The 17,021-nt window shown below is 42.1% G+C and overlaps 1 protein-coding gene across 2 annotated transcripts in view; it reads right to left on the reverse strand.

Annotated features, from left to right (window-relative positions):
* fbxo41 (F-box protein 41) overlaps positions 1-17,021 on the reverse strand; it is a 95,543-nt gene that overhangs the window by 63,581 nt on the left and 14,941 nt on the right. For both annotated transcript variants that reach the window (XR_015939773.1, XM_088637763.1), the window contains exon 2: positions 4,708-5,714. Coding sequence is in view for 1 of the 2 variants with exons in the window: in XM_088637763.1 (XP_088493889.1) it covers positions 4,708-5,462 (755 nt within the window). In the remaining variant the exon portion in view is untranslated. The remainder of the gene's footprint in view (positions 1-4,707; positions 5,715-17,021) is intronic.

Below are 17,021 nucleotides of genomic sequence, written 5' to 3' on the forward strand. Positions count from 1 at the left end.
GTTGGAACATACTAGTCAAGAGTACCAAAATGGGAATAAGACATTTTTAAACACTTTTATTCATCTAAATTTGTGACTGTAATTGACCCTCTGTTGCAAAGCTAAGGCACACGAGTTAGACAGCAGGAGAAAGTTCACACACAGACGCCTGTCCCCTACAGTATGTGATCGCTGAACAATTTCCAGTTTCCTGTCCTAGTAGCCTTCAGACCTTTACAGACAAGAGAAGTAAATAATACTGCAGCAAGTATGGAGCCTTGAAGACTCCTCCCCACTGATAGCTGATGTGTGGTGAGCGTTCTGGCACACTGTGGCTGCCGTCGCATCATCCAGGTGGATGCTGCACATGGGTGGTGGTGGAGGGGAGACCCCATTACCTGTAAAGCGCTTTGAGTGGAGTGGAGTGCTTTGAGTGGAGTGTCCCGAAAAGTGCTATATACTTTAAGTGTAAGCAATTATTATTATTATTATTATTATTATTATTATTATTATTATTATTATTATTAATGTACACAGTCCCTGCATTCCTGCGCTGTCTGCTTGTGTGTAGTGCCTGTGACTGTGTGCACATGGCTGCTGAACATGTCTGTTCTGAAAACAGGGCTCTGGGTCGGTCATACAACAAACACGGGGCTAAGAGAGAGAATGGAAGTAGAGGAACCCCTGCCTAGAGGGCAAACAGAGTTTCTCCTCCATCCCCTGGAGTCACCACCCCTGGAATTAAATAAATACGACCGTGCTTCTCATCCTTAAGAGGGTCTGGGGACCTGCAGGTGACGTCTGTGCATCTGTCTTAACAACTGCTTGTTATTTTTGTTTTTTTGCTGTCACGTGGATGTTTACAGGAAGCGGCACAGTGGCACAGCCGTCAACATTGCTGCATCGCAGGCCTGCGGCTCCGGGTTCAATTCCTGAGTGGAGTTGGTTTGTTCTCCACACGCTCATGTGAGTTTCCGTTGGGTGCTCTCGTTTCTTCAGACAGTCCAAAGACATGTTGGTAGGTGAACTGTGTGTACACTTGACCCTGTTGTGAGTGTGTCTGTGTGTGCCATGCGATGGACTGGCGTCTTGTCCAGGGTTCCTTCCAGCCTTGCAATCAATGCTTGCCAGGATAGGCTCCGACCTCCCCGCGACCCCGAATTAGATGAAGAGGTTAGAAGATGGATGGGTGAATGCTCATGAATCCGTCCTTATTGGAACTCACGGAAAATGCTGCTTGTATCAAACCACCAATAACATTAAGAATAACAAACTCATACGCAGAGAAAGAAATACAATAATCAAACCGCTGATACACAGAGATGGTCTTATCATTACTACAGTATGTGTGGGTACTGTTTACACAAATTGTAACGGCCTAATTGTGCCATCCAGTTAAATTCCTCACTATACAGTATGTGGACTATAAACTGGATCAATTTTGAATTTCAGTATCAGTTTACTTTTCCAAGGCTCCAAGAAACTAAACATTAACTGAACTGAGTAGTGAACAGAATGCTCAGCAGCAGTGCGTAACCTATATTGGTATAAATAGCACACCCCTGACACATAATATTCAAATAGCAACCAAGAGAAACAAGTATGACCTTAGATCTAAAATTAGTCTAATCAGGTCTAAAATTAGTCAGCAAAGAAAATGGCAAACTATATTAGTGAATGAGTTATTTTTTTTTATAATTGGGATCCATTTCAAATAGGGCAGTTTCACAAAGTTCATTCGTTTGTCTTATGGGGCTGGTCTGCTTTGTCACACACAAAGCAGGCACCCTTGGCTGTACTAACATTAGACACACTCTTACATCGTTCAAAGAGCTACCTATGGCTTTCAACTGCTGTCCAATTGCTTAGTCGATGGTCATAAAACTGGACTGATAAGGGAATGTCTTTGCACAAAAAAAGGGAGGGAAAACATTAAAGCCCTCCTCCAAATCTTGGAGCTATTTCAAATAATTGGACCTTCATCATTCTCACTGAAACTGCACCTTGTGTTATTTTACAGTCTGTCATGGATATTCTTGAACACGGTAGTAATGGCTTGGTAATTACATTATCAAAGAAAAGAAAAAAAAGAACTGGTGGCTGCTGCCAAATATTACAATGAACGAGACAGACAAATCGGATAATTACAGTCCATTAGGAAGTTCTTGAAAAAGCAGCAGCCTCTCTTTACAAATAACCATCAAGCAAGTGAAGCTGCTGTTAAGGCAAGCTTCGTGCTCCCCCATAAACTAGCATGGTCATCAAAACCCTTTTTTTGAAGGGGACCAAATGAAAAGAATGTTTCTTATGGATAAACCACAATTTAAAGCCTCCTTAGAAACAGTGGCTGAGGGACTCCACGATCTATCAGACATCTGGTGGACAAAGTCAAAACCTCTGTTGTACTTTCAGCTGCCAGTAATGAAAGTCGAGAGGGAACTGTTCTGACACAGCCCGGTGTTCATTCACTACATTGGTAAAAACATGCACACAACAGAAGAGTTTGTAGAAGTGGTTGCAATAAAAGACACAAGGACCAGTGACAATATCATCAATAGTTTGTTGGGAGCTCTGGACAAATTAGGTGTAGACTGGGCGCCAGCTGGGAGTCTGGCTACAGATGGAGAACTACAGATGGTTTGTAGCTGCCACACAGCTAAAGCAAAAATTGCTCAATGACAATCCAAACCATCAGCTGTGCAATTTGCATGGCATCGTATGCCAAAAAGCACTGTGAAGTAAATCATTGAAGCTGGATAATGTGGTTTTGTTCTTTTTAGATTTTATGTAAGCAAGTAGCTTTAATTACAGGCATTTCAATGGACTTCAGGAAGAATCTGAGAATACCCCTGTTTTACCATGTCACACCAATGTTTGTTGGCCAAGTCTGGGGGAAATGCTTCTACGAATTGCATAGTATAGAAATACGGTTATTTATGGGCCAGAAAGAAAAAGCAACTCCTGAACATCAGGCCTATGAATGTTTTCAAAATCGTGCAATGGTTTATGGTGTGCAATGACCTGGTAATTGTTAGATTGTTAGGAATGTTGAGAAAACTTGAATGTTACGATAAAAGGCTTGGATTTTGTAAGACTAAGTTTGTGTTCCTGGTTGGCAAGTTAACACGTTTCTAAAGAAGAGCGAAAAACAAATGTGTGTTCTTGCGTGGGAACCAGTTGCTAAACAGTACATACAGTAATAAGAATTTAAAAACACAACATGGCGTCAGAAACAGGGAAATGTAAAAGAAGAACAGAACTAGGAATCACAGTGAGCAAAGTGAAAAAAACATACTGAATGTAAAAGGACACAAGGAAAATGGAGAAAAAACAGCCACTTTCAAGTCAGCATATGGCTGGCAATATTGCCTTCAAAGAGACAAAACATCCATCCAAGAGACACTGAATGTTTTTGAACAACTTTGTGCTCGAAAAATGAGGAAATTTAAAATCAGATGTAATAAGAGAAATGTTTGAAAACTACTGTGTATCTTAAGGAAATCTGACTTATGAGAGACATACATTACTGATAATTACACAGAAAATGTTAAATTATCGATCAATACATCATAGAATATGAGAACCCAAAACAAAACAAGGGCATTTTGAGGCCTAACAAAATCGATATTTAGAAGCCGTATAATTTGTTGGATCCAAGATAATTCGCTGATAGCAAGACCTTTTGAAAAAGCAATACAAAGTGCAGCAGAAACAATTAAATTGCAGGTCAAGCGTTCTTCATACAGGAAACACACAAAGTAAAGATGGAGTCAATTGTGACAACAGTACAGTGTGCAGTTAAAAATAAACCCAAAACGATTTCATTTAAATAGCAACCTTACGGATGGCGTGGGACACAATAGTCCTAGACTCTGCCCACCATAGAGCAAGATATAGAAAATACTGTGATAAAAATAATCATTTTGCAGTAAGTAAACTCGAATACATGCCATTAATGAAGAGGGCATTGAACAGTTTTGTGTCAAATCTTCTCAGTGTGGTCAAGGCCAATGAGAATGAATGGCTACTCCTTTTGCAGCTCAGTAACTTCCAAGGTAGATACTGATGCATAATTGAGAGTTATTTCTGAAAATGACTTTAAAAGACTCTAGACTAGACCACAACTGCATGAAGTCAAGTTAAAAGTTACTTTGTATCACACACACCAGCGAAAGACAGGTGTGTCAGTAATGTTATGGACAAGAACAAAGATTGTAAATTGGCATTCATGGTACTGTAGTACCCATAGAAGTACAAGCCATACTTTGGCCATTGTCAGCATGTGAAATATTGGACCTGGTGACAAGAGTGTTTGTGTTAGACCATGACAGAGACTCAGACAATGAAAAACTGATACATTGATACACTGAAGTGCTTAGAGAACTAGGTTGTCTTTCTGCTGAAAACCATTCCTACAGTACGTCAACTGCCAAGTACTGTACCTTCAATAATCCACCCATGCCATGCAGTTAGCATGGATTCTGGATTGCCAAGTGAGAAGATGCAGTTCACTCTTGAGCAAGTAAATATCCTAATGTAACAGTAAAAAAAGCCATTATTCTAAGTGGGAACGTAATGGAAAACTAACTAACTTGCAAAATAAAGGAATAAAAAACATCAGCCTAATGAAGCACTAGCAGCACTGGAAAGACAGAACCCGTCCAGTTCTGAACGACCTTTCCCAAACCCAGTGCCACGAGGCTGGATTGCCAAGGCGGTTTGACTCACTGCTGCTTGCGGCTGAGCTCCTGCTCCTTGTTGACCAGGTCCTGCTTCAGGGTGGCGAGCATCTCCACCGAGACGTCCACCTGGCGGGACAGCTCCGAGGCCTTGTCCTCCAGGTCCTGCTTCTCCTGGCTGAGCCGCACGCTCTCCTGCTTGGCCTTCTCCAGCTCCGAGCTCTTCTTCTCCAGCTCCACCTGCAGCCGCCCCACGCGGGCGGCTATCTTCTGCTCCACCTCCTCGGAGAGCTTCTCCAGCCGCTCGTCCAGCTCCAGCTTCTCGAAGGCCCGCACCTTCAGCCGGGCCAGCCCCTCTTCGTAGGCCGCTTCCACCGCGCTGGCGGCCGCTGTGGCCGCGGCGGCGACCGCGGAGGACGTGGGGGTGGTGGGGGCGGTGGAGGTCATGCCTTTCTTGATGAATATCTCGCTCAGGGGGATCTCTACATTGGGGATGTAACGGGCGGCAGCGGGGGTCAGGCCCAAGTCCTCAGGACATGGCAAGTCGTATTGGTACCGGTGCTCCTTGGCACTGAAGGAGGTGCTCTCGAACACGTCTTTACGGCCCCCCACCGGGCTCAACAGGGGACCGTCCGTCACCAAGGGCACGAGGGTGGCGTCGCAAACGCTGTTGGATTTGGAGAGGACGTACAGGGTCTCGTAGGTGTGGTTGTACTCCAGGTGGGCCCTCAGGGACGACAGGCTCCGGAAACGTTTGTGTTCCCCGCAACGCGGACAGCGGTAAGGCAGGTCCAGAGAGGCCATTCCTCGCTCACGACCATCCGCGGCGCCGGCACGTCTGCGCGCTTTCCAAAGGGAACAGAGCTCCTCTCATCTTGACGCCCTGCAGCTCGGCACTGGGGGAGGGGAAACTGAGGCTGGTGCCCTCATGCTGAACCAGCATTGCCAGCGAGGAGAACAAAAAAACAAAGTGGGGATTCTGAAATTAATACATTAATTTCACATGTGCCAGGTTTTGTTAATGGCTGCTGATCACTGGACTTCCTTCACTATTCCCTGAAACAGAAAAAGGAAGACAAAATGAGATCCTTTTCAGGCAATTCTGACAATGACCAATCCTTCAGACAGGTACCTTTTCCCACTCATTGAATGATGAACCCATAAGAATCACTGGAAAATAATCTGAATATTTCTTTTCAGCATTTATGATTTATGGTGTAATTAGCCATGACAGATACGGATAGATGAAATAAAGTTTATATGCAAGACAATGAAGGCGGGCTCGTGAACGACGAAAAGGATTTGTCATAGATGACTTGAGAGGAAGAGACCTGAAAGGCTGGAAAAGGCCGTTAAAGGTGTTATGTTTTGCCTTCTTTCAAAAGAAAAAAATGTCTTTCCTCAAATAACAATTTCTATACAGAAAGCATAACACATATTGACGAACTCAATCATTTTTTCTTCCTTTTTACGTCAAAAGATCTACATGCAGATTTTAAATCAATCTTTATCCATGTATGTACAGTATCATTGCACCCAGGTTAGGTTCAAGACCTCAATCCCCAATCCTCCATCTGTTGGACTAAGCAGTTATATAATATTATATAATAATAATAAACTTTATTTTATATATCACCTTTAAAAGTGGCTTTTCAAAGCACACTTCCCTCAATAGACGAGTAGCAAGTGAATTTTTTAAAGCTCACTTCACTGTTAAAGATCTAAATTGGTTCTCCTGCCACCAGCAGGCTGAATACGTTATTATAAATGTGAGGTACAATACCGGGGAAATTGAGTATTTCATTAAATTATGGTCTGTGGCATTTTTGCTGGTCTCCTTATGAAATGAACAAACTGTTTATTTCTACATTCTATCTCAGTAACAAAACATGAAGAGTGATCCTGCTTACATTTGCTGATTAAATTGTGAGTGAGGAATATTCAGTTCTTTCACAGTATATTCATCCACTTTCTAACTACTTTATATAACACTGGGTCGTGGGGAAGCCAGATGTTCTTGAGAATATTTTCATTCACCTCAAGGAGTTTGAAAAGGTTTTAAATTACAGATTTAGATCAAAAGCCATCCACTCAGATGGCCCTAATTTAATACTGCCCAAATTGACTGCTCTACTGCATGATATGTATGCAGTAGATTTATGGTACAGAGTAGTACAAATCACCCTGCAATATAACAGCAGTTAAAGGCAATTTAGGAATTGAAATCCAAGCTTTATGGTTCTGGCAACCTTTGCTTAAGCACTATCAGTTTTGGGATGCCTCCAACATAATTTAGGAGTATGTCTGTATGTCCTAGGCGCTCAGTAAGATGCTGCAGACTCTCCTTATGCTCAACAAAAAAAAATATCTGGAAAAGTAAATGTTATCCCTGTTAATGTTCCTTCAGATGGAATTTATAACACTTCCTTCGGGCCAGTTGTGAAATTAAACTGTTGCCTGAAGTAAGCAATCTGATTTTGCATTGCACTGAATGGTCTCTCAGTATTTTGCCTCTGTTTCAAGAGCAGGAGCCATCATCAGGACCCTCAACTAATACATTTCAAGCAGCTGCAGTATAAAGGTTCTGTCATTGAATGTGAGGGTGTGCTGCTATACTTTCCTTGACTGAATATAAGAAAATGAGTGCAAGGAGAAGAAGCCAGTGGATCAGACTTTCATCATTCTTACCGGATAATGTCGTTTGGATTAATGTCGTTTGTGATTTTTTGTTCTCTGTATTTAATCGGGAAACCTTTATGACTACTTTTCAATTTTATAACCAAATGTTGATGATTATGAATGATCATTTCTGTATGCAATTGGTTTAATGCACCTGTTCTTCCTTGGATAAGATTATAAAACAATTTGAACAAATTAAAAGGTGACTCCAATGAAGGAAAGGTGGAGGAGTTCTCAGACATGGAAAATAGCACAATCTTACAACAGCAATTTTTATAACTGGCCACATAACTAAAACAAGCTTTGAACTGCATGATTGTGAAAGCCGGAATGAAACAGTAAGTGTTCATCTTAAAAGGCTTACAGAAGTCCTTAACCTATTTATTTTTTTAGATAAATAGCAGTAAGTCAACTCAAGTACACTGCGTTAATGAAGAGAGCACTGAACCGCTTTGTGTCAATATTCTCAGCAAGCCCGATGAGAACGAATGGCTACTCCTTTTGCAGATGAATAACATCACGGGTACCTTTCAAGGTTGATACTGAAGCATAAGTGAAAGTTATTTCTGAAAATGACTTTAAAAGACTCTAGACTAGACCACAACTGCATGAAACCAAGGTAGAAGTTGCTAAATATTTTGTATCACAAATAACCAGAGAAATGCAGGTGTATCAGTAATGTTATATACAGTACAAGAACACAGATGATAACTCTGCATTCATGGTACAATTGTTCTACATAGAAGTAGAAGCCGTACTTTGGCCATTGTCAGCATGTGAAATATTGGACCTGGTGACATGAGTGCTTGTGTTAGACCATGAATATATGTGCTTTTCATCTGATAAAGACATAGATAAAAATAAACAGAATTTTCTTCTTGTCCACATCCTAAAGGAAGAGATGACCTGTAGCTTTTCAATAAAACATTAGACGTTTCTATACTGCCAAAACAACTTCGATCCAGAACCCAAAAAAAGACATGTTTTTTTCTGGCATCCAATCGTTTCAAACATCCAAAACGTTTTCAAACGAGGTCCTGACTCTCTGTGGTCATTAAAAATCCCAGGGCGCTTTTCGAAAAGAGTAGGGGTGTAACCCCGTTGTCCTGGCCAAATTTCCAATTGGCCCTTACCAATCATGGCCTCCTAATACTCCCCCTCTATAAATTGGCTACATTACTCTGCTCTCCTCCCCACTGATAGCTGATGTGTGGTGAGCGTTCTGGCGCACTATGGCTGCCGTCGCATCATCCAGGTGGATGCTACACATTGGTGGTGGTGGAGGAGAGTCCCCATTACATGTAAAGCGCTTTGAGTGGAGTGTCCAGAAAAGCGCTATATAAGTGTAAGCAATTATTATTATTATTATTATTAAACTTCATTGTTACGACCCCAGTGTCACGGACGTCCAAAGGGACTAACCGTGGGGAGCAAGAGAGCAGAAAAAGACCCATATGCGTAGCGGCGAGACGGGAAAAGGCCCGGGCTCATTAGTGTAAAGAGTTCAGGAATGCCGTATAGAAACCTATGCCCTCAGGGAGCGGACGTGGGGCGCCCTGGTGCTAGGCGGGTCTCAGGACATCCGAACGTCAATGCTGAGCGAGGACAGAGTGCAAGACCCGGAAATATATAGCCCAAGGGAAAGAGAGGGACAGGAAGGACAGCAGACCGGAAACTAGGGACAGGACAGAGAAGGAGCGCCCTCTGGCTGCAGAGGGCGTGACACCCAGGTGTCTAGGGGTAAAGGGATGTAACATTAAGAATGATTTTTGGATGCAGGTGGGCTCTGGTGAGGGACTTAGGAAGCGTGACAACAAGGGTTGGTGTAAAAGTGATTATTTTAAGGTGAATAAGTGACTGGTATGAAATAAGACACAATAACACTCAGGGGTAAGGAACTAGAGTGGTGCCAAAGAAAAGAAATTAACAAACAAAATGGAGCTGGCTAGGAAAGTGAGGGAAAGCTAACCTGACTCCAAAAGAAAACCTGAAACACACGCTCTTCTGCGTCTTCAAACGCCTTAGCTAACCTTCACTGACTACCCAAAACCATACAAGACAAACGGCACTCACCCATACTAAACTAGTGTACTAATACAAAAAATCAACTACATGTGTGGAATGTACCCAAGTTTGTACCCTGACAAGTAACAGGGTACAAAAGAACACAGAGTTGATACAATACGTTTGGACAAGGCAATGGCTAAATAAAGAATAACACAAACAAACGAAAGTACAAAGAGACGAACACAAATCAACAAAACAACAAAGCTGAAGCTATACGAAGACATACAGGAACGAAGCGAAGCCGAAGCAAATACCAAAAGCGAAGCAAAACCAAATCTGAGCCGAGCAGGACCGAAGTTAAACGAAAGGCCCCTTCATTCAGATAACCTCCAAGTTATATACTAAATAAGCTAAGTCCTGATTGGGCGAGAAGCTGATTGATGATGATGTCACACAGAAACAATGATGTAATGATGGGCCAATGGGGGAGGGAGAACAATCAAGGTCAGGAAGTGTGGAACAGACACAAAACACACATGGACCACACACTGGGACGTAACTGGGACGTAATGATAAGATATAGTTGACAGAGTATGTTGGCAAGCATCTGATCCAGTTAGATTAAACTGAACATAGACAACACTCTGCTGATCAACACTTGAACAAGTATTTCTCAATAAACTATATAACAACTGTTGTGGCAACTGAGAGAGACCAGTTTACCAGCATCCACAACACAGTTTACCAGCATCCAGAATTCTGCAGGAGGAGTGCAGCACCATTCTTCCACAAGAAATAATAATAATATTTCCTTACACTTATACAGTGCTTTTCTGGACACTCCATTCAAAGCACTTTACAGGTCATGGGGACTCCCCTCCACCTATGTGCAGCCCCACCTGGATGATTCGACGGCAGACCGTACTGTGCTCACAGCACACTCAACACATGGCAGCTATTGATGAGGAGGAGAGCAAGGTGATAAAGCCAGTTCATAGATGGGGATTATCAGGAGGCCATGATTGGTAAAGGCCAATGAGAAATTTGGCTAGGACACCAGGGTCACACCCCTACTCATTTTGAGAAACACTCTGGGATTTGTAATGGACACAGAGAGTCAGGCCCTCAGTTTTACGTCTGATCCAAAGGACAATCAACTTGCACCTGATCAAGTTTTCCTCTTGATGGAAGTGGAAAACGCTGTCTGAGGTAACGTTCCAGAATATCCCATAAATACTCAATTGGGTCCAGATGTGGTGACGGCCCCTCAGAGTTGAGGGATAAGTAAATGTTAATTGCATGCTAAAAAGTAGAGACAAGCCACACAACGTTTCATCTTGTGAGCTTCCTTCAGGTGCAGGGAACATGAGTATAGTGCTCATCAAACCACTGGGTGGCCACATGTGCTCTGCAGATCCACCGACCTTGACTTCTAAGGGAATGACTACACTCACACTATGAACCCCTCACAGTGGGAAACAAGAACTCAGGACTGTAGAGCTCTTCGGGTTAGCACCACATGTGCCCTCATCTCTGTGTGTAAGATATGGCAAAGGATGATTTGTCTGACCACATTACACTTCTTTACGGCTCGGAAATCCATTGAGCTCCTTTCACCACTGGATTCGCAAACGTGCCTTGTCAGGTATGATGAGCAGTTTGTGCACTGCAATCCAACTATGGTATCCCGTTCCGTGGAGTGTGGAGGTCCCAGTGGACCATTTTTGATGAAACTGGCTTGCTGGCACCCTAAGTTGAATGTTGTAGTCAACTGATTCACAGTTGATGGCCTATTTTGCCCTATACTTCAAATGAATGCAGAAACATCACGGTCCTGGAGGATGCAATTCCACCCACTGTTGCCCTTTGCTGCTGTTGGCGGCCCCTCAGGGTTCCATGCTGACATCACCTCAGACACCACTACTCAGGAAACATCAGCATGTCGAGGTGTCTTGGTCACTGAGGCTCATTTCAAAGAGTAAAAATCTCTACTCAGAATCACTGAGGTCTCCTCTCTTCCAACCATGATAGCCATAATTCTAAGAAACTAGGCACTACCTGTCCTGCATTTGTATACATGACACTAAATATACTCGGTTGCTATTTGTTTAATGAGCTGTGTGGAAGCCCTTGTTTTCAATACCCTTATTGTCTCCAAGTGTTTTCCATTTTTTATTCCACTACCTGTTAATTATTTACCAGCCCAATTTGAATTTATTCCTAAAAGTACGGTGAAGGTATTCCTAAAGGTAGGACACATATTCGAAATTAAAATAACTGAAATCTCAGAAGAGGCAGAAAAGGTGAACTGTTGCAGATTGTGTCTTAAGAAGACAAGTCTATTTTACGCACAGTCCCCACTGCTCAAAAAGTGCTCTACTGGCCCCGAAGAATATATACACGTTACCACCTGTAAAAGTTCTGATATTCCACAGCGGGAGAGAGAAAAAAACAAGTTGGTTTCCCACCAGCCCTTTTTTCTTGCTAATGAAAGGGCAGTCCAGCCCAAGAGGGAAAAGATCAGAGGGATTAATGTGGAAATTTCAGGGTGGCCGCAATTATTACAGACCTACAGCAGTGTGCATCATCCTGGCACACTCAGAGTGACTCACTGTTGAACACTTCCTCCTCAGAGCTCACACGCAGCCCTCAGCTAGGGTCATGTTTTGCTACAGATGCTTTGGAAACTAAATGCAACATGCACAGCTAGCACAAAACAGGACGCTACCTTTACCAGATTAATTTCCAAAAGCTGTTGATTACTTGATTGTATTTCTGTGTATCCCATAACGTTCATACTACATTTGGCACCTGGGTGTAACACGACTCAGAAAAAAGCAATTTCATGAAGCTTACCAAAAGTGGCACAAAATAAAATAAAACGATTGTAACTGTATTTGCTAAGAAAGTCTGTGTAAGCAAATCTGAAGTCAACTGTGTATTCCCTAAAGTATAAATTGATTGCTCAACTCCATGGGTCATAACCTTATTTGTGTTAACCTATCAATCTAGAGTTTGATAAGTAGCACTCGATAAACATTCTACAACTAAGACAAAGATAGTACTAGACAGGCATTCTCAAGCAATTAGGAGTCCAATTTTCTGGCAATTGAGCAGATAAGAATCACAGATCCCAATCACAGATAAAGGTCTACCTACAGTAACTGGACTAATTGTCCTGTGGAAATGAACAACAGCTACATAAGCAGTACCGTTGGAAAAAAATCTTCTCAGTATGCTTCGTTAGGGGATTGCAAATAATGTGGGCTGTCAACCAGAATGTGGGTTTTACTCACGATTTTGCTAAATTGAAATCTTTCGAGCCTTTCCCTAGCCTGGACCCTCTCTGGGGGAGCCCAAGGTCTCTCGTCGACATGCCAGTTTAAAAATCTCCAATGTAAGGCATTCAGTAAGGAGTGTAACTCGGACTCTATTAGCTACCCCCATTAAAGAAAACAAAGAAGCATCTCTAAGATGTCCCAGTGGCACTCGTGCACTGAGATCTTTGTCAAGCTGGGTTCTGTGTGTGGTTGGAGTCTAGTAGTGAAGATTTCCCACTGACTACAGAAAGAAATAATCCTCATTATTATGACGCATTAATAACGAGATTTTTTTCTCCAAGGATCTCAAAGTGTTTAACATATAGGAGAGGACCCGTTTCATATATCACTGAAAAGTACGGAAGATTAATAGCGCCATAAAAGAAAAAATATTTATTTAATTTATACAAAATAGTATTGCATTTAAATGTGAAACTTATTGCGTTTACATGACATTTAAACAAGAAAATTACACGCAAGATAAGATATTTTTTTCTAAAAAGAGGAGTGTGACGATATTCTTCTGTTGCTAAAGTCAATGCTACTTTGCATGGGACAATATTATTGCATAGAGTTTGTAATGCAAGATATTAATAAAGTAGGCAATATTGCTCACAAATGAACTATTCCTCCACAAATGAACAATTGATAGCTGGTGTGTAGCGAGTGTACTGTGAGCGCACTATGGCTGCCATCGCATTGTCCAGGTGGGGCTGCACATAGGTGGTTGGAGGGAAGTTCTCATGACCTGTGACTGAAGTGTCCAGTGTTACATAAGTGTAAGCAATTATAATAATCAATCACTGCGTTTAAACACAATATTATTTCATATAAATGCAATAATTGTCTCGTTTAATGCAACACTATCTTGTACAAACACCATCAATATTTTAATAAGCTTCCTGGGTGACTTGGAGCCATCATGCACTGCACTGTGGATGAGGTAGAGATGTGGGAATTCACTTTACCAGCTGTATTAAGGAGGAACGTTATTAAGGCCAGACTGTGCTATCCTGGAGTACAATTTAGCCAGGACACTGGGATTAAAACACCTACTCTCTTGAAAAGTGGAATGGGATCTAGTAGTAGTCAGAACTTGGGTTTAGAGTTTCAAGGACAGAATCTTCTTTCACAGTGTTCCCAGACACCACATCACTCTATTCTCTTCACTTCGCACTATGGCTGCCATCGCATCATCCAGGTGGGGCTGCACACTGGTGCTGGTGGAGGGGAGAAACCATTACCTGTAAAACGCTTTGAGTGAAGTATCCAGAAAAGCGCTATATAAGTGTAAGGAATTATTATTATTTCTTTTTCGTCCTATTATTATTATTATTATTATTATTATTATTATTATTATTATTATAACAGGGAGTCATGGACACAACCAAGCATCTCTGCAGTACGTCAGTGGTCCCAGATATAAGATTTCACAATAAATTACAGATGTGTGTACAAAAAACGATTGTAGTATTCTACTCAAATTCTCAGCTCTTTACTGCAGGATGACAGTAGCTGAGTTCCCAAACTAAAAACAAAAGAAGCATGGAACTAGGCTTGGAGCCAGCGTTCATACAAGGAACTGGACATCAGCCGTGCAGTCCCTGCTGCAAAGGGAGAGGATGGAACCCAGCATATTTACTCAGCCTGATCTAAAACCAGCACAGCACCTCTGTGAATCCAAAGCCAGATTCGGAATCTCAAACAAGCTATGTCCCAGGCATTTGACTAACCTTACATACTACTCAATATCGATAAAAATGTGTGGAATGAGTTGACATGAAAGGCTAACGCACCACTGAAGAATTCAACACCCAGCGCAAAGTGACAAGCTACAGTAAATGAAAAACCGAAATATCAAACTGTTTCTCTGCAAACAAGTGCTGATATTTCATGATTAACCATGCTTTGGCAGCTCTGTTCAGTATCTCCCAGCCACCCTCTATAGTACGCACATGCTAGTATTCAACTGTAGAAGATGAAAATGGGGGAGGGCAGCCAAAAGACCTACAGTATTGAATTGAATCAATAGCACTCAAGGAAGAATACAAACATGCTTTTAAGATGGGAGCTTTTGTATTTCTGTGGTTATATTATACAGGACTGGAAATTGAGCTCTGAGGGGAAAAGTCCACACACCCTTTGGAACGCAGCACCAGAAGGCATGGACAGGGGTGTGAGTGTGAGTCTGTTCTGTGCAGTTGCCTGGGAGACGCAATTACTGGAAACAGCCTCCCACTACAATGCAACCAACATCCAAAAACAAATCATGTCGCAGAAGGCTCCAAAATCTCTTCATTTATTTCACTAGAGAACCTACTAGTAGAAGTCCATCCACATCTAAATGCATAGGATACATTTCCAAATCATGTCTTTAACTAAATAGATTTTAAGTGCAAATGTACTCTGCATAATTGGGCGCAAAAGGTTTCATAGGCAGGAAGGAGGGTGGTTTTGGAAATGTGTGCAGAAAACTACAGCCAGAAATGGAAAGAGACATGCAGTTAACACTATGAGTTTCCTATTAGCTAAAGAAGATCATCCTCAAGTCTGTTCCCCAAAAGCACAAACAAAAAAAAAAAACAACCATTTAGCCAAAGCCTGAAATTCAACGGGACGGGCCTGCGATTAACAGGTGTCCATTCCACGGAGGAGTCACATGCTTCCTGCCCGCTTAATGCCACAGTACCCAGAGTGAGCTCTCGCCAAATGAGCCCCTGTGTTCTGATACATTACGTTCCAATAAGTGAGGTGAATAAGTTACCTTACAACATGGAAGGTGAATAAGTGCTCCACTCATGGAAAATAAGAGATTTGAAAGAGAACTACAAGTAAGAGTGTAACATTGACAGGGACGCTAGACATGGCCATTAAGTGCATGTGTGCCATTTGAGAAGACACAGGACGTTGTGAGAGAAGTTGCCTGGTGGCTAAAAACAATTTGCTGTAAGTGGACACTGCACAGCTCAGCTGAGCATTTCAGAGCTTCACCAGACTGCTTCTGCGTTCCACACACAGGAAAAGCTAGCACACTATCCGATTGGATTTCTGTTTAACATTACATCCTGTGACTGTTTCAGCAGCTACAACTTATGGTAGTTGAAGAAGAAACGATCAAGTAAACTCTCACTGCAGTGATGTTACATTATGTCACATTGTTAAAATTGTACAGTCTATTGCACTAATAAGGCTTGAGTTTGAATATTGTGTATGAACTTGGTTGCCATGTTACAGAAAACATTACTGCTCTTGAAACAGTCCAGTGAAGAGCAACTATACAGTATACATTCTGAGACTTAAGGGAATGTCCTACAGACAGGCTTAAGGAGCAGAACCTTTTTAGTCTTGGACAGAGCAGACTACGAGGAGACCTGGTGCAAGTAAAGCCTTCTCCTGCCAACTGCAGGGGTTACATACCTGAAAACCCTCTCAGCTGGGATATGGGAAACAGGGGAGTATCCTCCCATGGTCTGTGTTTCACTGCGAAATAGTTAATGATTTATCTCCTTAAAAGCTACAAATACAATAATGTTAATTTGAAAACATGACAGTAATTAAATAATGAAATTAGATTATTACAACACAAGGATTAAAAATCAAAAGAACTGAACCTACTTTAGAGAGCACTGAAATCGGTACGCAAACTACGCAAGGTGCTGTGGAAACGAGACTGGAGGAGACACTGGGGTGGACAGACGCTGTCCAGGAGATACGGAGAAAGGCAAGAACTGGAGGACGAGCCGAGCGTTTTATTACAAGTGTGCAGGTATGATTGCCTGTTGATGGGAAGGCTAGTACTTATTACAGAAACCACCTATGAGCGTGTTCCAGCTTTAGCAAACCCGTGCCGGGCAAGAGAAGGCTATATTCAAAATCTTCAAAAGTGCTGCTAAAGTTAACCCAGCTGTTCACTCGTCAACAGTGAAACACGAACCAGAGGACACAAGTGGAAACTGCCTGGAAGAGCATTTAAAATTGAGAACAGGAGGCAAGTCTTCAGCCAGAGGGTTATGGGAGTCTGGATCAAGGTTGATGGTGAAGCTGACGCATTTGTCTGTTTCAAAAAACGTCAGGATGAGATCCTTGGATCGATTAGCTACTAAGTACCAACTGGGACAGAAGGGTCGAATGGCCTTCTCCTGTTTGTAAGCTTTATGTTCGTACCTTTCTGTCCAGCTCGTTTAGAATTATTGCCTGTGTCTAGGGTAAGGACATGTATCTTATAATGGTGCAACTGTGTGTACATTGGTGGTGGTGGAGGAGAGTCCCGATTACCTGTAAAGCTCTTTGAGTGGAGTGTACAGAAAAGCGCTATATAAGTGTAAGCTATTATTATTATTATTATTATTATTATTAT

The sequence above is a fragment of the Lepisosteus platostomus genome, chromosome 1, assembly GCF_059453375.1.
Source record: "Lepisosteus platostomus isolate fLepPlt1 chromosome 1, fLepPlt1.hap1, whole genome shotgun sequence".
Lineage (NCBI taxonomy): Eukaryota > Metazoa > Chordata > Actinopteri > Semionotiformes > Lepisosteidae > Lepisosteus > Lepisosteus platostomus.